This window comes from Falco rusticolus, chromosome 4 (assembly GCF_015220075.1).
Source record: "Falco rusticolus isolate bFalRus1 chromosome 4, bFalRus1.pri, whole genome shotgun sequence".
NCBI lineage: Eukaryota > Metazoa > Chordata > Aves > Falconiformes > Falconidae > Falco > Falco rusticolus.
This window is the reverse complement of record NC_051190.1, coordinates 15,613,528-15,633,469: the sequence shown is the minus strand read 5'-3', so window position 1 is coordinate 15,633,469 and position 19,942 is coordinate 15,613,528. Positions and strand designations below refer to the sequence as shown.

Below are 19,942 nucleotides of genomic sequence, written 5' to 3'. Positions count from 1 at the left end.
GCTCGCAAACCTCTCTGCAAATGCTCCTGGGGGATTCTCCCAGTGCAACAAGTGGTTGTTGATTGTCACAGTCATTCGTTCTGTTGTTTTTGTTTCTAAATCCAAGGAGCGCAAGTTTCCGAAGTTTGTGTCCAAGGAAATGGAAAACATGTACATTGAGGAGCTGAAATCATCCGTCAATCTCCTGATGGCAAACTTAGAGAGCATGCCTGTGTCTAAAGGAGGCTCAGAGTTCAAGCTGCAGAAGCTGAAACGTAGTCACAACACCTCAATAATTGACATGGGAGAAGAAAATGAGAACCAGCTTTCCAAGTCGGACGTCGTGTTGTCGTTCTCACTGGAGGTAAGCTTCACACACATGACAGTGTGCAGAGCTTGTGGGAGTAAAAAATCACAGCAGACAACCTCTGCTCCATTCAGACTTGTTCGGTGGAGAGAGATCAGTAGAAATCATTTTCTGATCTCTGTGAGGCATGGCTCCTCTCTGAGTTACTAGAAGCTTTGCCTGTGGTCAGACACTGTGTCCTTTCTGGTGTCTTACCATCTTGTCAGAACAAACTGTGTGAGACAAACTGCCTGGCGTTTCCTGGTGATATATATCCAGTGGTTCAGAAATCTGCACCATTAACTGACCGCTTCGTGCAGCTTGTTACTGAGTGTAGCCCAGTAACCCCGAGCCTGTATTCTCCCCAAAACTGGTACAATAATCCAACACTATGAATGTCAGTATGTTTAATTATTGCCAGTTAGAGGTGCCACTGTATTTTATTGCAAGCCTTGCTTCCTTTTCGGAGAATTGTTAAAACTTGCTGGGGTTTGAATGCACCCAACAGATTGACTTGCAGTTTGTGTGGAAATACTGTGCTTTTCTGGCTTGCTCTTTGCTTTGTGTTGAGCACTGACTTTCTGCTCGGCGCTCTGTTGAGCAATGTGCCTGTACAGCCCAGGGGAGGGCAGGGTGCTGCAGGGACCCGCTGTTACCTCCGACACAGGCTGTCTCAGTCCTGGAAGCAGTGTTGCTGCACTAGCTGTTTTCAGCCAACTTAATTGTTCTGTGCAAACATATTTGCGGTCTAGGCAAGACATTTACTCCGAGGAGTCATCAGCACACCCGTACAGAATTATTGTTGTCTGTCAGTGAGTGGGTTTATGTTACATTGTCGTAACAACTACCAGGATGGGGTCAAAAATGTAGGATGAAGAAAAATCAGAAAATTCTATTTTTGTGTAGATCCTTGTTTATTTCTCTCCTAAGGGGTCTCTTGTTATATATATCATGCCAGTGCAAAACTTAGCAACGTTGGTTGTCCAGTCAGAGTTTAACGTATTAGATGTCTAAAACCATCTTTATAATATTCAGTTCAGTCTTATTTAAAAGTAAGACTGTGAACCCAGAGATGGTGCCTTCAACCGCAGCATCAAATAAAGCCTGACTTCTAAGCATTCCTGTACAGAGGAGCAGAGAACTATCACAAAGCAGTAGACCTCTCTGTTGCAAAAGCCTGTGCAGTGTGTATAGCCATGCATAAGGGGACTCGCCCTTACAGTGGGATGTCTCAAATGCTTTGCTCCAGCTGAACCCCATCTGGCAGAAGCAGAAGCTCAGTGAAGCACTGACTTCAGGAGCTGGCAGATCTATGCACTACTCGGTGCACGAAACTCTCTCTGCAAGAGAGCTTTTCCCAAAAATGTGTGCTCATCAGGGGGTTGTGGAGCTCTGGATGCCAGGGAAGGGATCCTGAATGCAAGGACAGGTTAGAAGGACATGAGGAGAGGAATTTTAAACCCCTGTGTACATACTTCATAGATAGCTGTAATAAAACATGAACACATGTAAAATAAAACATGAGCTCCCACAGTGTTTCTTGTAGAAATGTTTAAAGTATGTGGTTTATAGGTTTAATCAGCTTTAAGAAAAAAAATAAAAGGGGTAATGACCTGCAAGAAACTTTCATGGTGACTTCTTAATAAGATTTCTTCTAAGAAAGATGGAGAAAGACTTTTTACCAGGGCTTGTAGTGACAGGACAAGGGGCAACAGTTTTAAACTGAAAGAAGGTAGATATAGATTGAATATAAGGGAGAAAATGTTTACAATGAGGGTGGTGAGGCGCTGGCACAGGCTGCCCAGAGCAGCTGTGGGTGCCCCATCCCTGGCAGCGTCCAAGGCCAGGTTGGGTGGGCCTCTAAGCAACTGGGTCTGGTGGAAGGTGTCCCTGCCCACAGCAGGGAGTTTAGACTAGATGGTCTTCAAAGGTCAAACCCAAACTAGTCTATGATTGATCTTGAAAATGGGCTTTTGGTACAAGCTGAGTAGCTGTGTGCTTTTCTTCTGGATTTTGCATATTAAGGCACTTTTAGGTGGGGCAGGACCATGTCTGTGAGGCCCATCTGCTGAAGCTTGATATAGCCCTGGGTACCCAAGGGTTTCAACAAGCCTCCATACAGACCTCACTGGCTGCCATGGTCCCCACTCAGCCTGGGCAGTGCCACCATCCCCGCCTGCTGGCCACCACCACCGTCCCTGCCCGCTGGCCACCATGAACATTCGGCAGCATGTGGAGGACCCCAGCGCTGGCTGACCCCATGGGTTCAGCAGCCAGAGCGAGGTCTGAAGGAGACTGCTCCTCTTACGCTCCTCTTCCTTTAACCTGCAGGTTGTCATCATGGAGGTGCAGGGTCTGAAGTCGCTGGCCCCCAACCGTATTGTGTACTGCACCATGGAAGTTGAAGGTGGGGAGAAACTGCAGACTGACCAGGCTGAAGCCTCAAAGCCAACGTAAGTTTTGCTTTGCTTTTTGCTCTCTCTGCCGTGCTCTCCTTTGCCCCATCTCTGCACTGCTGAGTCGCTGCGAATAGTTCCACCTCCTGCATGGTGAGGCCAGAGGGAACTCTGAGAAACAGAGGAGAAGCATGGCCTTCCACATATGCAGAGCATTGTCCTGCAACTAAGAATGGCACATAAGCCCTGCTTGAGGGGGAAAAAAAAAAAAAATGTTAATGACAGGCTTAACATCTCTTGTAGCCTCAGGGACATATATTTGTGCCTATACGTAAGTACTTCGCTAAATAGGGATAAAGTTAAGCATGTGCTTAGATAAATACTTGTCTAAGTGTCCATCTGAACTGGTGCCATCAGGTGTAGGTATATAATCTTGCCCTCACTGTCAGGATTTCAACGGTCCTATGAGAAAGGGAAACAGCTGACAGGGATAGACTCTGGCAGCCACAGCCAGAGGTGGGAGAGAGGAGCTGGGGAAAGCCCCAGGTCACTCAGTTGAAGCTTTATCTGAGGCCACTTTTCCCTGGTCCAGGTCAAGGGCAGAGTCTTGTTCTGTCCTCTTTGACCTGATCCCCAAATCCCCAGCCTTGGCCCCATGCTTGGCTTTTTTGTCTTACCCAGATGTTGTTACAAGCCTTCTAGTAGTGACTGATCATTCTTAATTTGGAAGGAGAAAATGATGAATGGCTTATTTCATTTCCAATTTGTGGGATTAGTTAAATTGAAACACTATGCATATGGATATGAAGCAGTTTTCCCCTGGTTCACCACAGAGATTTCACACTTAAATGAAATTTTCAGTGCGCGCCCTCACAGTGGAGAATTGCCAAGGTGGTATGAAGCCTCCTCCAGCAGTGGGGAAGAGTGCAGGAGGGGCTGCTGTTGAGATATTCCCTCTCTGTTCCCATGTCCCATTCCCTCCCCGTGACCAATCTCCAGCAGTGTTTCACCAGGTGCTTCCCAAGCTGGTGGAAGGAAAGCCAAAACCACCCGGCTGTGTTGCATGCGGGTGCACGAGCACTGCAGGCAACCAGTGTGAGAGCAGCTGATGGAGGCAGGAGAGCAGAGCCAAAGGCAGGCTGCCTTCCCTCAGCGCTTGTCCTCCCATGGGGGCACAAAAACTGCTGATGCCTTGTGCCCTGTGCTGTGCCGGAGGAGTAGGAATCTGCAGTAAGCGGTTTAAAAACAATATTCCCAATCAGGGAAAGTGCTGCAGCCTGGCTTACTTTTCAAAATGCTTTAAAATCTGCTTCGGAGAAGGAAGTAGGAGAGCTGTGCTTGGAAGGAAATTTCCATAAGAACCTGCAATTGTCACTATTTTAGGTATTTTTACTGCTTCAGTGGTGAAACTTGGGCGCTATTTAGGGGAAATTACTACTACCATACTGAAAAGCACACTTCTGCTGGGTTACGTGAGCTGGTTTAGCTTGGTCTGTTCATCCCACTTTTGCTCAAAGGGTCTGTCCTTCCTTATGCAAGCCTTCTTGCTGTCAGCCATAGGACCATTTGTACAAGTGTTGTTTTGAAAATAAGGGCTGCAGGAGTGAGCTCTTTAATTGAGTGGGTCTTTTTATCATAATGAAATGTACAGTGTCTGGGCATGAAGCCATCAGCCCTCAGGAAAATGCAGCCGATGCTGAATGCTGTGGCGTGATACGAGTTATGCAAGTCCATCACGCTCATCCTCTCCCTTCACTGGCTTCCCATAGAGGTGTGAGTCAGTCTTGAAGTCTTCTGGGCTGCTCCAGCACTTGGGCTAAAACCTATGGAAATGCCTTAGGAGGGTGTATTCCTTGTGGGTCCTGGGACTTTTTGTTTCCAAAACTAAAGATGACCCGAGCCAAGTCTCTAGAGTAGCATTCCACAGAAACCAGAGACCATCACAAAAAGCTTGTCCTTTTTTCCTCTCTACATTAGAAGTGCTCCTTTCACCCTTCTTCCCCCCCCAGACACAGAAAACCAAAGCCCTAAGAAAGAAATTTATTGCACTTAGTTTCTCCTCTTCAGAAGAGAGGGAAAGAGAAAATGAACTAGATGTGACATGTTTGTCATGTTGCTTAATACAAGACTTGAAGGCCCTCAGGTACCCTGGTGATGGGGCAGTGATAGAAACAGCTTACAGAAGTCTTTGGTGCATTTTTGAGCTATGCTGCCTTGCAGACAAAAGATTTGTGGTCAGCCAAAACGCCTTCTGGAGTGTCTCTTTAGATGCCAGTGTCACTTTCACTAAGGTCATTCACACTGTGCTTGCTTGTGTGTTTTTTTATCATAAGCAAAACACTTATTGATAAAGGAGCTAGATCAGCAAAAGCATGCTGGAGTGCTCTCCAGGGGGGCTCGCTCCCCAGCATCCCAGGCTTTGTGTGCTTCAGCAGGGGATGCTGCCTGGCCTGGGGGTGAGGAGCACGCTGCAGGGATTTTGAGCCTCAGCACTATGAAAGTGTGAATACTGCAGCAGGTTACCCCTGTACGTCTCAAAACTTTCATATCTCAGAGGCTCAAAAAATGCAGGTGAAGTGTCTGTACTCAGACCATGTGGTGAATACAGTTCTGGAAGCAGGCAGCATTTTCCCAGATTAAACTGTAAGTCTTCAAGCTGTTTGAAATTCAGTGTTGCCATCATTTGGAGGCTCTACAGGGTACAAAATAATAAATTTATCATGAACATTAGGAGGACAAATTACATTTGAACAGTAAGATTCACTGGAAGACTTCCCTTTTTTATCATAGCCCTGAGTCCTGGCTGGAAAGGAGAGTGTCACGGGGCCACACAACCTTGTAGGACATCATTGTACCTGTATTCTCATTCTGTATTCTCACCTGTCCTTGAAATGCCAGCCCTCAGCTAAAATACCCAAGTCACAGCGTATCGGTGGCAGTGGTGGCTTTTCAGCTCAGTGCCATGTCAGGCGTGCTAACCTGGGCTACGCACCCTTAATGGAAAAAGGCAATTTCCCAGCCAGGGAAGGGTTTCCAGAAGCACTGGTCTAGGTCTGAGAGAGATGCACCTTTCGTCTTCCCTAGCGCAAAACCAGCAGGTTTTGAGAATAAGGTGTTTGAAAGCATCTTCGTGACTTTGGAGCTTGAATCCTGTCTGTAGATCTTGAAAGAGGCAAGGTAGCAGCAGGGTTAGCAGCTACACGTACCAAGTGATCAGATGAATCGTGTGCAAGGAGTGTGGCTCTTGGGACAGCGGTCAAAACTGCTATTCTATTTCTTCTCAGGCTCCTTGCTGGATTCCTGACATTTTAAGCCCAATCCCTTCATGTGAGGATTATCTGCCTGAGTGCGGGTGCAGGGGATGGCACAGTACTAGAGAAAGCCAGACCTGAAATAGCAAGGGTTATTTCAGATCAGGCTTGCAGTGTATTATTAGTAGTGCTTTTAATAAGTTGTGTAAGAAAAAGCCTTTGTATTATGCTTGAACCCGCAGATGCCTCTACAAAATATCCCAAATCCCAATATGAGCAGGATTTTACTGCTTTTTGTACTGGAACTGTATTCTTGCAGATCATAGAGGGGTTTATACCCCTCCTTCCCTGCATGTTGGCCTGATGTCTGCCGTCTGCAAGGCACAGGGGGGTGAGGTGGCTCCGCACATCTCCAGTACTGCCCTTCCAGGAGCTATATTGGCACAACCCGAGAACAGCGTTGCCGAGGGGCCTGGAAATAGCATAAAGTGTCCAGCCACAGCACCCCTGCCCTATGGTCTCTGAAGAGGCTCCTGGATGTATTTAAACAGTGACCTTGTTGTGCTTGTAACAGTGCCCGTGGGCTGTACCAGTGTTTCATCATCTTATCATATCACCTGTCTCTGACATGAGCAGAACAAAAGAAAACAAGGGACCCAAACAATGGCAAAGTCCTACATGCCTTGCGAGTAAATGCCGTATATTCACCTGGATGTCTTTCAGCACGCAAATAAGTTTCGTTCTCTGGCTCACAGCAGTGAAAATCAAGCGTATCTGCTCTGAGCTCAGCTGAACCGATTGGTTCAAGAGCTGTAAGTACCTGATGGGGGAAGAAGCTGGCCAACCTCTCAGGGCACTTTGGCACAGTGAAGAAGGGATGGAGGTGTGGGCTGCTCCTCTGACTCTGGAAGTGTCTGCATTTGGAGGTTATATATCGCCCTGTGCAAAGCAGCCTCTTCAGCTCTGGTGCCAGAGTTGTGCAGTAGCTCACAGTATTAGAGGTGAGAATGGAGCTTGTTATTTTTGAAGGAGAAGATCTCTCTTTATTGCCTGTTTTTTTTCTATGCGTTTTCTTCGGCATGTGCTGTAGGGCAGTGCCAGAGAGGACACTCGGTGGGTCTCATCTGACTCCATGTCACTTCTTATGTTTGTTGTGACCAAGAGCTTGGGCCTCATGCCCTCTCCACAAATTCACTCTTGATGAAGTAATGTCTTTGGTAAACTTTTAAACCCCTCCATCTCTGATCCCTTAGCCAACGCACTCGGGGACAGGGGTGCCCAGTTTTATCTTTGTGCTCGCTCCTGATGCTGCTGCCTGATTTGCTTTCAAGGAGCTCTGACAGCTCAGCTGCTTCTCTCTGCTGCATCAGGCTGCCCTTGTTTGGATCCCTACACCAAACTGCCAAGCTTATCACTCCACTAGAGTCTTCATTTCAGATTGGTGTGCTGCATCCATCAGAGCCCTCTTCCTGACCATGAAAAGGGACAGGAACTCCACAGCATCCTTCCTCAGCGCCTTTCAGTCACCATCTCTTTCTGGGAGATGGGCACTGAGCAGCAAAGGGAGAAGCCCTGCGTGAAGGGCATCTGGCAAGCAGGGATGCCCTCTCTCTCTTGGCAGAAGGGGAAAATCTGGTATTTTCGTTCAAGAATACCCTGCCTGAGGCCCTGGAGTTTGGAGTGATGCTCAGCAGCTTTGCAGAGTAGGAGCATGATAAGAGTGCTTTGTTGCAGTCAGTGTTTTGCTGCCACGGTTAGTTGGGAGCTGCTGTGAACACTTCCCGGTGGTAAAATGAGAAAGGTCCTTTTGAGATGTATAAATTACAAATAAATATTCCATATCCTGTAGAACTAATTTAACTCTGCCAAACTAAAGGGGTTTATACTGATGTGTGTGAGAGCAGAGTTTAGCCTATAATTCATGTTGTGTATCCCTCAGTACAGCTGTTGGTGCCATGCCTGGTAGGTCTCTTCCAGATGTGTGCGGTCTGCAGCCCAGGAGGCTGCCCACTGCTCTCAGCAGTGCTGCCCTGGCTGCTGTGACAGCCCTGCCAGGCGGGAGAATCGGCTGCCTTAGACTCCCTGGCATCACTTGGGTGCCCCGAGCCCATGCTACGCTCCAGAGATGTTGCTGTCTCTCAGAGGCAAAGCACAGGCAGAAGACCTTGCGTGGCTACACGGTTTTAAGCAGTCGTTCATGTTTAGGTTTCAGCCTAGCTAAGCCCTGTGTAGGCAAAATTCATGATGCTGGCTTAAAAACAAAGAAAGGAAATGTTAGGGGATAGATGGATTTTTTGCCTCTCTTTAATCTCCTCCCACTTCTAGTTGGCTCAGCGTTAAATATAAGCTATCTTAATTACCCAGACTGATTGGCTTGCCTTTCCAGTTACATGATTTCGTTTCACAGCTGTGCAGATGTTTACAGCTCTTTCTCCTTAGAAAACCTCCAGGAGCCTTATGAACGTGTCAAAAGTGGATGACAGCCCTGGGTATGGCTGACATCAGCCACAGTCACTTCTGAGATACAGCCCTTGTGGCTGGGGTGAGGGTCTGAGCGGCGGGTCAGTCTGCCCCCAGGCAGCTGTTGGGGAAATGTCTTCCAGGAGAGATCTTCAGCTTTGCTCTCTGCGAGCACGGTGCAGATGCTCTGAGCCCGTGGTGCTGCCAGGCTCAGAGGTGGCAATGCAGGGACAGGCATTTCAGAGGAGTTGCTTTCAGCCCCTCTGTCTAGGCCTGAAGGGTGCAAAGTGATGTCCAAATCCCCGACACAAGATTTCTTCACTTACAGCTATTTTAGCACGTTTAGGAGCCAGTTTTCTGATGAGACTGTTCATAGCCTTGCGCCTGCAGAGCTCCGCTGCGAGTTCAGTCTGACCTGCTCTTCAAACCCCCTTTTGTGCGTGTGATAATAGTTCCATCATGCTCCTGAGATTTATGCTATGACATTCCCATTTTTGAAAGTGGAGGCTGTGGACAAGTCATTAAGCACAGCAAAAAATGCACTAAAAAGTTATTACCCAGGTGCAACCACGTGATCTACTATGGGATGTCTTCACGCAAGTGGATTAGTTGCCTTTTTAATTAGGAATTCAGAACCGCTTCTGATGCCTCCTCATAGCTGCTCTGCAGGAGCGGTTCTTACACAGCTCAGCTGCTGCCTGGGGACCATGGCATGACAAAAAGTCTGCTTTAGATTAAGCAGCTGAGTTTTTCCCCCAGAACAAAGGCAATGCCCCACAGGGATTCCCTTACCCGAGTATCACTCAGACAGCCGCAGTGGCAGTGGCGTGGTGCAGCATCCTGGGCAGCAGTGCAATAGCCTGCTGGGAATGCAGATGGTGATCCCGGGTACGGTCCTGCTCCCCGAGGTCTCATGTGCAGTCCCTCCTCTCTCCTCGTACTGCAAATGTTGCACCAGATACTGTGATGAACAATAATGAAGGCTTGTTTCTATAGACTTACCTCTTGTAGCTGGATTGTGTGGTTTCAAGTAAGCACAAGCTCTGGCTCTGTTTTCCCTGATCTTTGGAGTGTACGTAGCATCGCTTTTGCATGGATTCTCTGGTGTCTAGTAAGGGTTGAGCTCATACACCTTCTCTTTCGCAGATGAATGTCTCTTTTCTTGCCAGCTGTCTAATTTTTCGAGTGTTCCTATGCACTTGGGAATTATGTATTCTTGTGATAGCACATACATTCAAATTTAAGTATTCCAGAAGGTGTGATGATGCCCAAGGCGATTTTCAGCGACACCCGTCTGCTTAATCACTCCTATGCATGCACCCTTAAGATGGGATAGTAAAGACCAAAAGGACATTGAAATGAGATTGGGATTCAGTGATCTGAAATAGTGCTGAAATAAGAAGACTGCAAAACAGAAGTCCTGGGATACATTCAGTCTTCTTGTTTAATGCTTGTGGTTGGTGTTTTAAAAAAAAATTAAGCCATGCTTTAGTGCAAGTTCTGTATGTCGCTTGCTGAGGGAAAGGCGGGGGATGAGACATGTGAAAAGTGCCCAGTTGTTGGTTTATTTATTAAATGCTGTGTACAAGTAGTGCATGTTATTATTTAATGAGGGGTACTGCTATTGCTGTTGCAAAGCAGCGCAGGGAGATAGAGAGCATGCTTTAAAGAATTGGTACTGTGCCTACTCCTGCTTCGACAGAGCTCTGGAAGAGGGATTGGTTTAACGGAAAGGCCAACCTTGACAGTGATTTCTTAACATTTTAGTTGTCCTTTCTGTGAAATGAAGGTAGAGGGGCCTGTTGCCTTTGTGAATGCACTAGGTGTCCCAATGAACAGCAGCACTATGTGTGAAAGTACTTAAAGGGAGCTATGTACTGTTATCGCTACGTGGGCAAAGAGGACAAGGCATGCTCGTGGAGAGAGGAGCTTGTGAGCATGGCTGGAGTGCAGAGATACTTGGCAACATTTTCTTGAACCCCTTCCAGAGCAACTCCAAAGTGTTTCAGATTGAAAAAATCCACGAATGGCAGGACACAGCTCACAGGAGTATCTTGCCCAGCTCACCGATCTTTCAGACCTTTGCCAAAAGGCCTTGTAGTCAAATAAAGCTGAGAGCATCTGCAGCAACTCCCACTCCGTGGCTTGGAGGAGGTGAGAAGGGGGATTCCAGCAGCTAGGCACAGCCATTGCACCTGCAGGTTCCGTCAGGATGTGGGAAGAGGGCTCACCAGCCCCTGATGGTTGCTGAAGGAGAGATGAAGTCCTTGCAAGTCAGGGCTTGCTGAGCCCTGCAGTCACTGGCAGGTCGGAGACACAAAATGTATGTCTAGGGATGGATCTCCCACTGGAATGAAGGCGATGGTGTTAGCCTATTTGCTGTGTTTTTTCTCAGCGGCTGTGTGTCCCTAGGCCAGTGGCTGGCTCAGTCCTTACTTTGGGTTTCCTATCCATGAAACTAGGGCAATGCTTCTGTTTCACAGAGGAAAAAATGCTTGTGACCAAGATGGCTGGGTGAGCATCATCTGCTGGAAGCACCCACTCATCCCCACTGACCCAGGAGATGCCAGGAAGACTTTGGTTCTAGCCGTTAGAAGTTAGGCGTGATGAACCGCTTACCATTCCAAGTGTCTGGCTGGACCTGGGCGTCCTGTCCTGGATCCTGGCTTAGAAGAAGATAAGACAGCAAAAGTGTGAGTGGTGGTACAACAAGAGTGTCTCACACCCTTTGTTCCTCTCTCTAGCTCATTTTGGAAGCTCATTTGTGCTATTTTCCACTCTGTTTACATTTAGGAAATACTTCATTGCTTTCCTCTGCTGAATTTTATAAAGGAGGGTCTCGGCTATGCTGGCACAAAAGCAGTAACCTGTATTTTTAGGCAGAGGATTTGTCTCCTTTTCCATGGTCTGTGCTTGTGAGATGCTGAGTTTCTATAAAGCTGGCAGTGCATGACCTTAGTAAGTCTAAATGATAACCAGGCCTTAATAGCTGCAGTCCTTCGCAGTTGTGTTTTCTTCCAGGGTGATAACGTTTGCTAGAAGTAGTTAACCATGTCTGAATTAAATAATTGTTCTGTGAAATGAACAGTTTTGTGGCTGGTTCAGTGGAGCATCTTTGGCCAGAGGAAACTTTGATCAGCCTGTGCATGGCATTGCAGTCACCTTACCCCAGAACTGGCAACAACCACAGGTAGTAAATGCCCACAGACCCATTCAATGAACGAAACTAACCTAACTTGTGCTGTATTCAAAGCAGATATACTGATGAAGCACATACAGGAGGCAGCCCTTATAAAAGCAGCTATTTTTTCAGTCCAGGCCTCCCAGTAAAAGGTTGCTGGGCTTCCATTTCCATTTCCTCCTGAGCTTTTCACCTCTAATTGTAATATCATGGTATTAAGGGAGAGCACAGGGCATTTGATGAGTAGTCGTCATTTAAATCATGCTAAGTAATCATGCTACTTATTTTCCCTGTTAATCCCCCGAAGATTGTGGTGAATAGCATTGCCCTAAATCCTCACCCCCGCCAGCTGCGGGATTGCTGCAGTGACATCCCTGCCCAGCCCGGTGCAGCAGGCTGGGAGCAGCGTGTGGTCCTGAGCGAAGGAGGTGAGGCTGGGCTGGGTGCAGGCATGGCAGAGGGACATCTCTGGGGCAGGAATGCCATCTCGTGGCCGTAAATAGCTATTATGTGAATAAATCCGGCTCCCATCCCTTCTTACTTCCCCATAATACTTCCCCTGTCTGTCAGCTACGTTCAGGAAAATAGAAATCAAGCTCTGCATTTTCTGTATAGCAAAGAGCATCCTTTTTTGGGTTCCTAAAGCTGTGCTGTCGGCCTCAGCAGCTCCTCTTGGCTGCAGTGCCCTGGCAGCCGAGTGACACGGTGCTGGCACGGAAACGGGGTCTGCAGGGACTGTGTGTGAGCCACAAGCAGATCAAGAGCAGACCTTCACAGGCTTTGCTTTGCTGCAGCCTCCGTCAGCTTTACCCTATTCCTTCTGCACCTTGCATGCTCAGTCGCAGATGTGATGCTCTCCTAGACATATTTCTCTCTCAGCCGGCAGTCGTAGTGTTGCCGTAGCCAGTTTGAGGATGTGGGAGTTGCAGCTCCTGGAGGGAGAGATGGTGCCTTTTATCAGCTGTCTGGTACTGCCGGCTGCATGATGTTAAGCAAGATGGTGTCTGCGTGCACAACACTTACATTGTGTCTCAGAGCTATAGGAACAAAAAATGGACAGTCCATGAAATGCTGGCAGTTGGAAGACATCGTTAGCTGCTGCTGGGAGCAGCCCAGTCCTTAGGGACATGCTGTTTCTGCTCACCTTTTGGATAACAACATAGTGCTTTCTGCAGTGGTGTTTTTCGCTAAATGAACACCCTTTTTGTAAGCAAAAGAATTACTAATGGTGCTTTGTTTTTAGCAGAGTGAGCGTTAACATGCTCAGCAGGAATTAGGACATCCCAGGAAACTGGACTCACTCACAGAGCCCTTGGGTTACCCCATCAGAGCAGACGTCAGAGCTCTGTGCAGACATGGCCTCACTCAGTGTTGTGCAGCTCCAGGGGATGGCAGGTACAGCCACCGCTGCCGGCCAGTGTGCGCTGGCTTGTCAGCCACCTGCAACAGTAGCTGCATCAGTGAAAGCAGGTTTTTAGCATCATTAAAAAGTCTGTGCAGGAAAGTCTAGGAGGAACGAAATCTGTTTGTGCTGTCACTCCCACTTCAGCTCAGCTTTTTCCGAGGGGATGGGACTGAAAGGCTGTTCTGTCAGCAGAAAGGAAAGAGAGGAAACAAATGTGAACAAAAATAGGCTACATTGTCAATCTGTGTCTGATGACTTTGGTTATCCTGTTCTGAAGGTGAGTAAACACACTGAACTTTTACCGTGGGAGGAATCCCAGAGGAGGCTCAGCAGCTCTCGGGAATCAAGCTGTGTCACAGATGCAAACCGTTCTCAACCCGTTTCCACAGGCAGAGTGGAGAGGTACCTTTCTTAGCACCTGAATCGTATTTCCCAGTCCAGGACATTTTTGCATGAGAAGAAACATAGAAGGTTCTCTGCATCTATGTATATTCTTTGAGAATTCAGTTTCAGATCTTCTTTGTGCACCTGCAGCAGTCACCTCCAGCACCCCTCTTTAGCAGTGGAGCTTTTAGGGCAGCCTTCATTTCATCGGCTTGCTGCCTGTGAATTGGGATGAGGCAGTTTAAGGCTTAACTCCACTGACTATTAATTAGATCTCTCCTTATTACAGTAGCAAGAGCCCTAGGCAGGTGACATGGGCACGTGTACATGGTAGTACAGTCCCCTAGATTTTTGGGTTTTTGCAGTTGTGATCGGTGTCGTGTCTCGGCATTCTCTCCTGATAGCTAAAGATCAAACCATTTCCTCAGAGTTATAGTTCCTTTTGAGACCCTCTGTGGCATGTGAAATCCAAACTCAGTCCCACAAAACCCACTGAATAGATTAAATGACTTGCTGTTTTGCTGATGGGAGGAACCGACACCTCCTGTACTTCATCCACAGCGTGACGCATGCTCTGAACACTGCAGAGCAGGCAGCACTGCTTGCTTTGTTTGGTGTCTTTACCCAGCATCTTCTTTTGTTTCTGACTAAATATTTTTTTTATCTTTCAGTAACGCTATCTCTTAAAATGGTGTATCACCCAATGGGTTATGTTTATTAGAAGAACTCAGCTGACCTCAGTCAAGGTTTGTAGTCCTACTATAGTAAGTTGCAAACCAGTTTATAACTGTCCTCAACCCAGCATCCCCAGACTGGCTGTGGTTTATGGCATTCTTCCACTGAAACAAAGTTGTATGTGGAGCTGCACCCCACAGGTCTCCAGCTGCGTGACCCAGCCTGTGGGTTTTCGTGGAGAGCCTACAAAAAAAGCCTGAATTCTTCTGTTGTCTTTTGGTTTTTTCAAATCCCAAAGACACAAACCAAAAATCTATTACCCATTGCCATTACCCGTAAGAGCTGCAAAAATTACATATTTTCCCGAAGGCTTTGGGATGCCCTACTTTGTGTTACAGCGTTATGACCCATCTGGTGCAGGTGTGAGCATGTGCCTCCACCATGCATCACAGACACATCCGTGCTGTTGCATCCCCTGCCAGTTCAGTTCCTCACCAACACTGCTCCCAAAGAGGAGCAAGCTGTCTGCCCTCCCAATGCCTGCTTCTGAAGGGCTCGGCACATGGGCAGCACGGTCTCATTTATGTCATTCCTAGAAGTTCACAATTACCCATTTCTGAAAATGAAATGAACATTTTCATCCTGGTGGAATTAATGCCATCCCTGTGTCAGGTTTTGCTGTTAAGCTCAGTAAGTCTGTGTGCACTCCATTATAATGAACTGCAGCCTCGGAGTACAGGCAAGGGAAGTTCAGAAAGATCACCGATAACCGTAATCTTGGTTGTCAACCTCTATGTCATGTTTTTGAGTCGTTGGTAGATGTAAAGCATTAGAGAATATAACAAAAAGCTTTCCAGCATGCTGCTTCACGTACAGTTAACTTTTAAACACATTTTAAAACTGTTTGTTTTCCTCCTTGCTTGTATCTGTAGAAATATGTAAAAAAGAAACATACCTTAGCATTACATTAGAGGAGAAGGAGGTGTACTACCCCAGCAGCTCCATGAAGGTAGGTTAGCTTGGTGCCTGGTGTGCTGCTTCTCTAACTTTGCTTTTCCCAGCACTTGAGCTTTGGGCACCCATGATTTATGGCCCAGGATTTAAGGCTGTTTCCTGGAAAGGTCTCTTCTGGGAGTGGAGGAGTGGGCTGAGGAAAGAAAACCATCATTTGTTAGGCAGGATTTCTGGAAGAACTAAATCAAGACCATACGTAGCGTTTCAGTCTCCCAGCGATGAAGGGGGGTTGGACCTCTCCATCCTCAGAGTGGGATCCAGCTCCAGCAGGCACCACGGCTGGGCACGGCGGTAAGCCAAGAAACAAGGCTGGATTAAAAGCATCACACCGCATGAGGTGAAGCAGTGACCCAGCAAAGGGTGACTTTGCTGACACATGTTTCCTCAAAAAACAGGCAGCGTGTATCAGGCTGCTGTCTGTGCTGCCCTCTTCATGAGCTTCCTCTCACCAGCCGGCTCGCTTTGGAGACTGACTGAGCTATGAACACACCAGGAAGGACACAGACATTCTGCTGTGGGTGCAGGAGAGCAGAGGTGAGGGATGCGGGTGAGAAGTCCGTGAAGCACAACCCTTTCCTGCCTGCACCAGCAGCACACAAGGGAGGCAGCCAGACCATTGAGTTCTCACCAGATCCCCTTCTGGCAGTGGAGGACAGCAAGTGACATTAAGCTGGCCTTGCAAATTTTGTCGCAGATGTCATCACATGTATTAGAAGCCTTTCAGATGGACCTCCCTGCTTCCATATGCAACCAGCTGGCTGCTGCGGGAAGGCAGGAGGCACTGGGTCCTGGTTACCGTGTTCTGTGTCCCCAGGGACATGCTCCCGGCCTGGGAGCGAACAGGCATTGCTGCTGATTTGGTTACATTTGAAAATAATACTGAGCAGGTGGCTCAAACTAGTGCAAATCTGACCAATATGCAGGAATATTATTCTGCAAGACTTTTTTACTTAAGCAGTAAACTCGTGGGAACAAGGCAGAAGAGCAGCATGTCACGCAGAGAGGTGCCATGTCCCAGGGTGCTGCTGTGTACGTTCAGTGTAATGCACACTGGAGAGAACCCACCGACGGAAGAGCACAGCTCTCCTTTAATACACATTTTTACTTTTATTTTCTGATTTTTTTCAAGTTTATTCCATGCAAACCAGCAAGAAAACATGTTTCGACAAATGTATCTGGGGAGGGAGAAGAGGTTTCCTCTCGCAGTTTTGAAACCCATGAGAACAGGCCATAGATTGTGTTTAGATGTCAACCCTGTCGAAAGCGCATCACTCTCCAGCTGCTCCCATGTGAGCCCAGTGACAGGCCAAGCCGCTTAGCGGGGCTGATTCATGGCCCAGCAATACGACTCGGTTGTGCTTGTTCATTATTTATAGAAATCACAGGCATCGATGTTCTGGCTAGATGAAGTTACAAGAGCAATGTTGGAAGAAGGGTTACTGTTTCCAATCAGGGGCTAAGCGGACTTGCTGGAGACAACAGTATGTAAGCAAAAGAATTCAATGCATTCTCCTGGGTGTTAACATGTACATTCACTTTTGGGAAACTCATGGCTGCTAAAATTTCCTTTGGAGGAACTTACACACCAGAGATGAATAGAAATGACTAAGTCAATGTCTCTCAAGCACAGCAGAGAAAATCGTATATTAGGCCACGTAAGTAGGATATTGTGGAGAAAAGCAGCTGGAGTCAAAGACCGTACTGCCTGGTTTCATGCGATACGCGAGTGCGGTCAGGACAAGGGCCCCTGCAGGGTTTTGCTCAAGCCTTATTCATATCCCAAATGGTTTTTTTTAATCACATACTGTAACATAGCAATGCCATGGCATTTGAATGGTTTTGTCTTTTTGGCTTTATAGTTATTTAACTTTATAGTTGCTGGGTCTGCATTTTGGTGGCACTCAGAGGCTACAGCCAAGGATCGGGATGTAAACCACTTTGCGTCCATAGGATGAAGGCAGTTGTTTTTGCAGTGACCTTATGGCAGGAAAGGGTAAGAGATTGGTACAGCAGCAAGGTGAGGAGCCTAGGTGGTCTTACTTGTTTTGTCCGTAAGTTGGGAAGACGAGTAACATCAGCCTGAAGTTTTGCAAGAAGATCAGCAGCATGTTGCTTGAAACAGCTGACAGCAGCTTGGTCTGAGCAGCCTGGCACCTGCATTGGCAATGGCATCACTTTCCCTCCGGGTGCCAGCAAGGACAATGCCTGTGAGAGCTCCAAATACTCCTGAAATCAGACAGGTAAGCCCGTGCTTCAAGTGCTCCACGTTAGATGTCCCCATGGAGGTAGTGGGGGACAAGGATGGCCTTTGTCACTTCTTGTCCACTCACACCCTCTGGATACATGTCATTTTATGTTTCATTCAGAAAAAAATTTCAGCGCTTTAGGCTGTTTGGTAGCTGTGATGGCACCTCTAGTTGAATCAGTAAACGTAAAGTCTGTAGCAAAGATCTACTTATTGTGCTTCTACAAGATAGCATAAGGGCCAGCATTTGTCAAGTTAGCAACTGGGACATATCTCATCCTCTGGCTTTCGCAGCCAGCAGAGTTTAGCTGTTCATCCTAAGTTTGATGCCTAATTAGAAACCCTGGAAATGCAAGTAGATCCTCATGATATCCCTGGAGCAGCAGAGTGCCATAAACAGGGTGACAGTTCTAGCAAAGTCCCTATGCACGGCTGCGTTTCTTGGTCAGCTCCAGGCTTTGGGATAGACTGGGCAATAAGAAATGCTGGGCTGAGGGCTTCAGGTGGGTTTCATATAGTTGATCTGATCCTAACTGAAAAAGTACTGTCAGGATTTTTCTGCTTGTGTACTACTCTTCAGTGGTATTTGTGAATAGATAGATCTCCTTTTGGCCAAAATGACATTATTTGTCCTTGTTTGCAGATATATGACTGCTTTCCAGCAGCATGATGTCTGTGATGTGGGGACAAGATAGCACTTTATGAGAAGATTTGTCCAGAACGGGTCCCAAGGCACTTTCCCAACAAATAAACTCTTGCAGTTATAACCTGCTTAATTATTAAACATGGAAATAAAACCATTACATTGTTAGTCCCACAGAAGATCCTAATACCTAGCTACTGTCCAGAGCTAATTTTCTGAACAATAATTTAATACACAGCACTGATAAACTGCGTACTTAGATTGAATACAAATGATGTTTCGGTGACATGAATTATGGCCTTATGCTGAGCATCACTATGGCAACTAATGACATCACCGCAGGCTTCAACCTGCACAAAACCCAACTTCTGAGGGTCTCTATTTGTTGGCGCAGATCTTTTCAGGGCTTTTGGGGGTACGAATATGTAAGCACCACAGCGTTGTCAAGGTTTTGTTATGTATGTTTACTGTCATTTGAAACGTTTATTCCCTTTGTGGTTAACGTTGTTCTCATGAAGGAAACCTAATGAAAATTACTGTTTGTATTTGGTTAGTAACATTTGTTGATAACATATGGTCTGGGAATGCTTCAGCAAATAAGAGCTTTTTAATAGTAAACAGAGATACGAGTTCTATAAAGCAGATGCTGTCAAAATACACAGCGTAAGGTTGGATATTTTCTTACTTTTGCCTCTTACTCAAAGCAAGATTATCTTCCAGCTTTCCCTGCTGGTGGCAACGCAGTTGTTTTAGGAGAAAAAACATAACCTGTGACCTGAAGCTGCGATTAGAAAATAAAGTTGTTTCTTGGTAAAATGTTTATTAGGTAGCTGATGGCTCACACACGAAAAATATATAATACTGAGGCTCTGACTGGACCTGTAGTGCTGTAGATGATTTATGACAGAACTCTGCTCCCTGGCACTGGTGGCAGTTTGATGCGTTGTTGTAGATGAAACACGTGGAACAGTGACACTGGGAGAGAAAACTTCAGAGCAAAGCTGACAAAGAAGCTGAGTTCATTAATCAGCTCTGTGCTGAACACCCTCATCTGCTAAGCTCAGTTGGACAAGATTTGCTCAGTGGAAAGCAAAGCATAAACCTATACTTCTTATGCACAGGAAGGAGTAAATTATTTTTCCTGATAACTACAAATGTAAAACCTGCTGTTTGGTATTTATGTTTGAAGAAATTTAGTCGCCGGACCATGTGGCATCTTGAGCCCTTTCCCAGTCATTTCAAGGGAACCACCTTTCTTCAGCAGAGAGTCTAGTTTAAGGGCAGTGTAAAGTAAGAAAGTGTCACTAATAGCGTGAGGGTCGATAGAAAGAAGTGGTTAGTAAGATATGCTGTAATGTCTCGTGTGACTTGCAGTATTCTAGGTTGCCGTATGTGTTCCATCACATCACTCAGAGGTGTTGCTTATGGTATACTCTTGGTTTCTTCTAAGCACCTTCTAAGCGTAAAAAGCACTTTGTGATTATTCTTCAGGTTTGCTTGCACACTTTACATGAGTTTTGAAGTGTGACAAATTTTCAGGGTCTTCGGGAACAATATAGAAATCTAGCTCACAATGAATTATAAAAAAAGACAAAGAGAGTAAAAAAATAAAGAACAGTTTTTATCTGCTAGTTTTACCTTGGCCTCTGCATGATCAGATGGATGCTCAGGAGCATCCTCCTTGCAGTGGTGCACTGTTCCCCAGTCCTCCCTGAGCTGAGCTGTTCTCTGCTAATGAGGGCAAGTGCAGTTTTAGTGGTGCTTTGTTTAGCTCTGTCTGGAAGTTTCTGTCTGGCTTTATTTTGCTAAGTTTCTAACTTTCTAAGCTGTAGAAAGAAAGCTTGAAACACAGCTGCGACATCTCAAACATAAAACCATCATGACTTTTTACCCCTTAGCGGGCTGCAGGGCTCCTGCAGTTCTCATGCTCGTGTGGCAAAGGTCAGCTGTGGGGTGGGCTCCC

General features: G+C 46.7%; 1 protein-coding gene across 24 annotated transcripts in view; it reads left to right on the top strand.

Moving 5' to 3' along the window:
- CADPS (calcium dependent secretion activator) overlaps positions 1–19,942 on the top strand; it is a 220,847-nt gene that overhangs the window by 84,546 nt on the left and 116,359 nt on the right. For all 24 annotated transcript variants that reach the window (XM_037383085.1, XM_037383086.1, XM_037383078.1 and 21 more), the window contains exons 5-6: positions 107–343; positions 2,657–2,778. In XM_037383085.1, the coding sequence (XP_037238982.1) occupies positions 107–343; positions 2,657–2,778 (359 nt within the window). The remainder of the gene's footprint in view (positions 1–106; positions 344–2,656; positions 2,779–19,942) is intronic.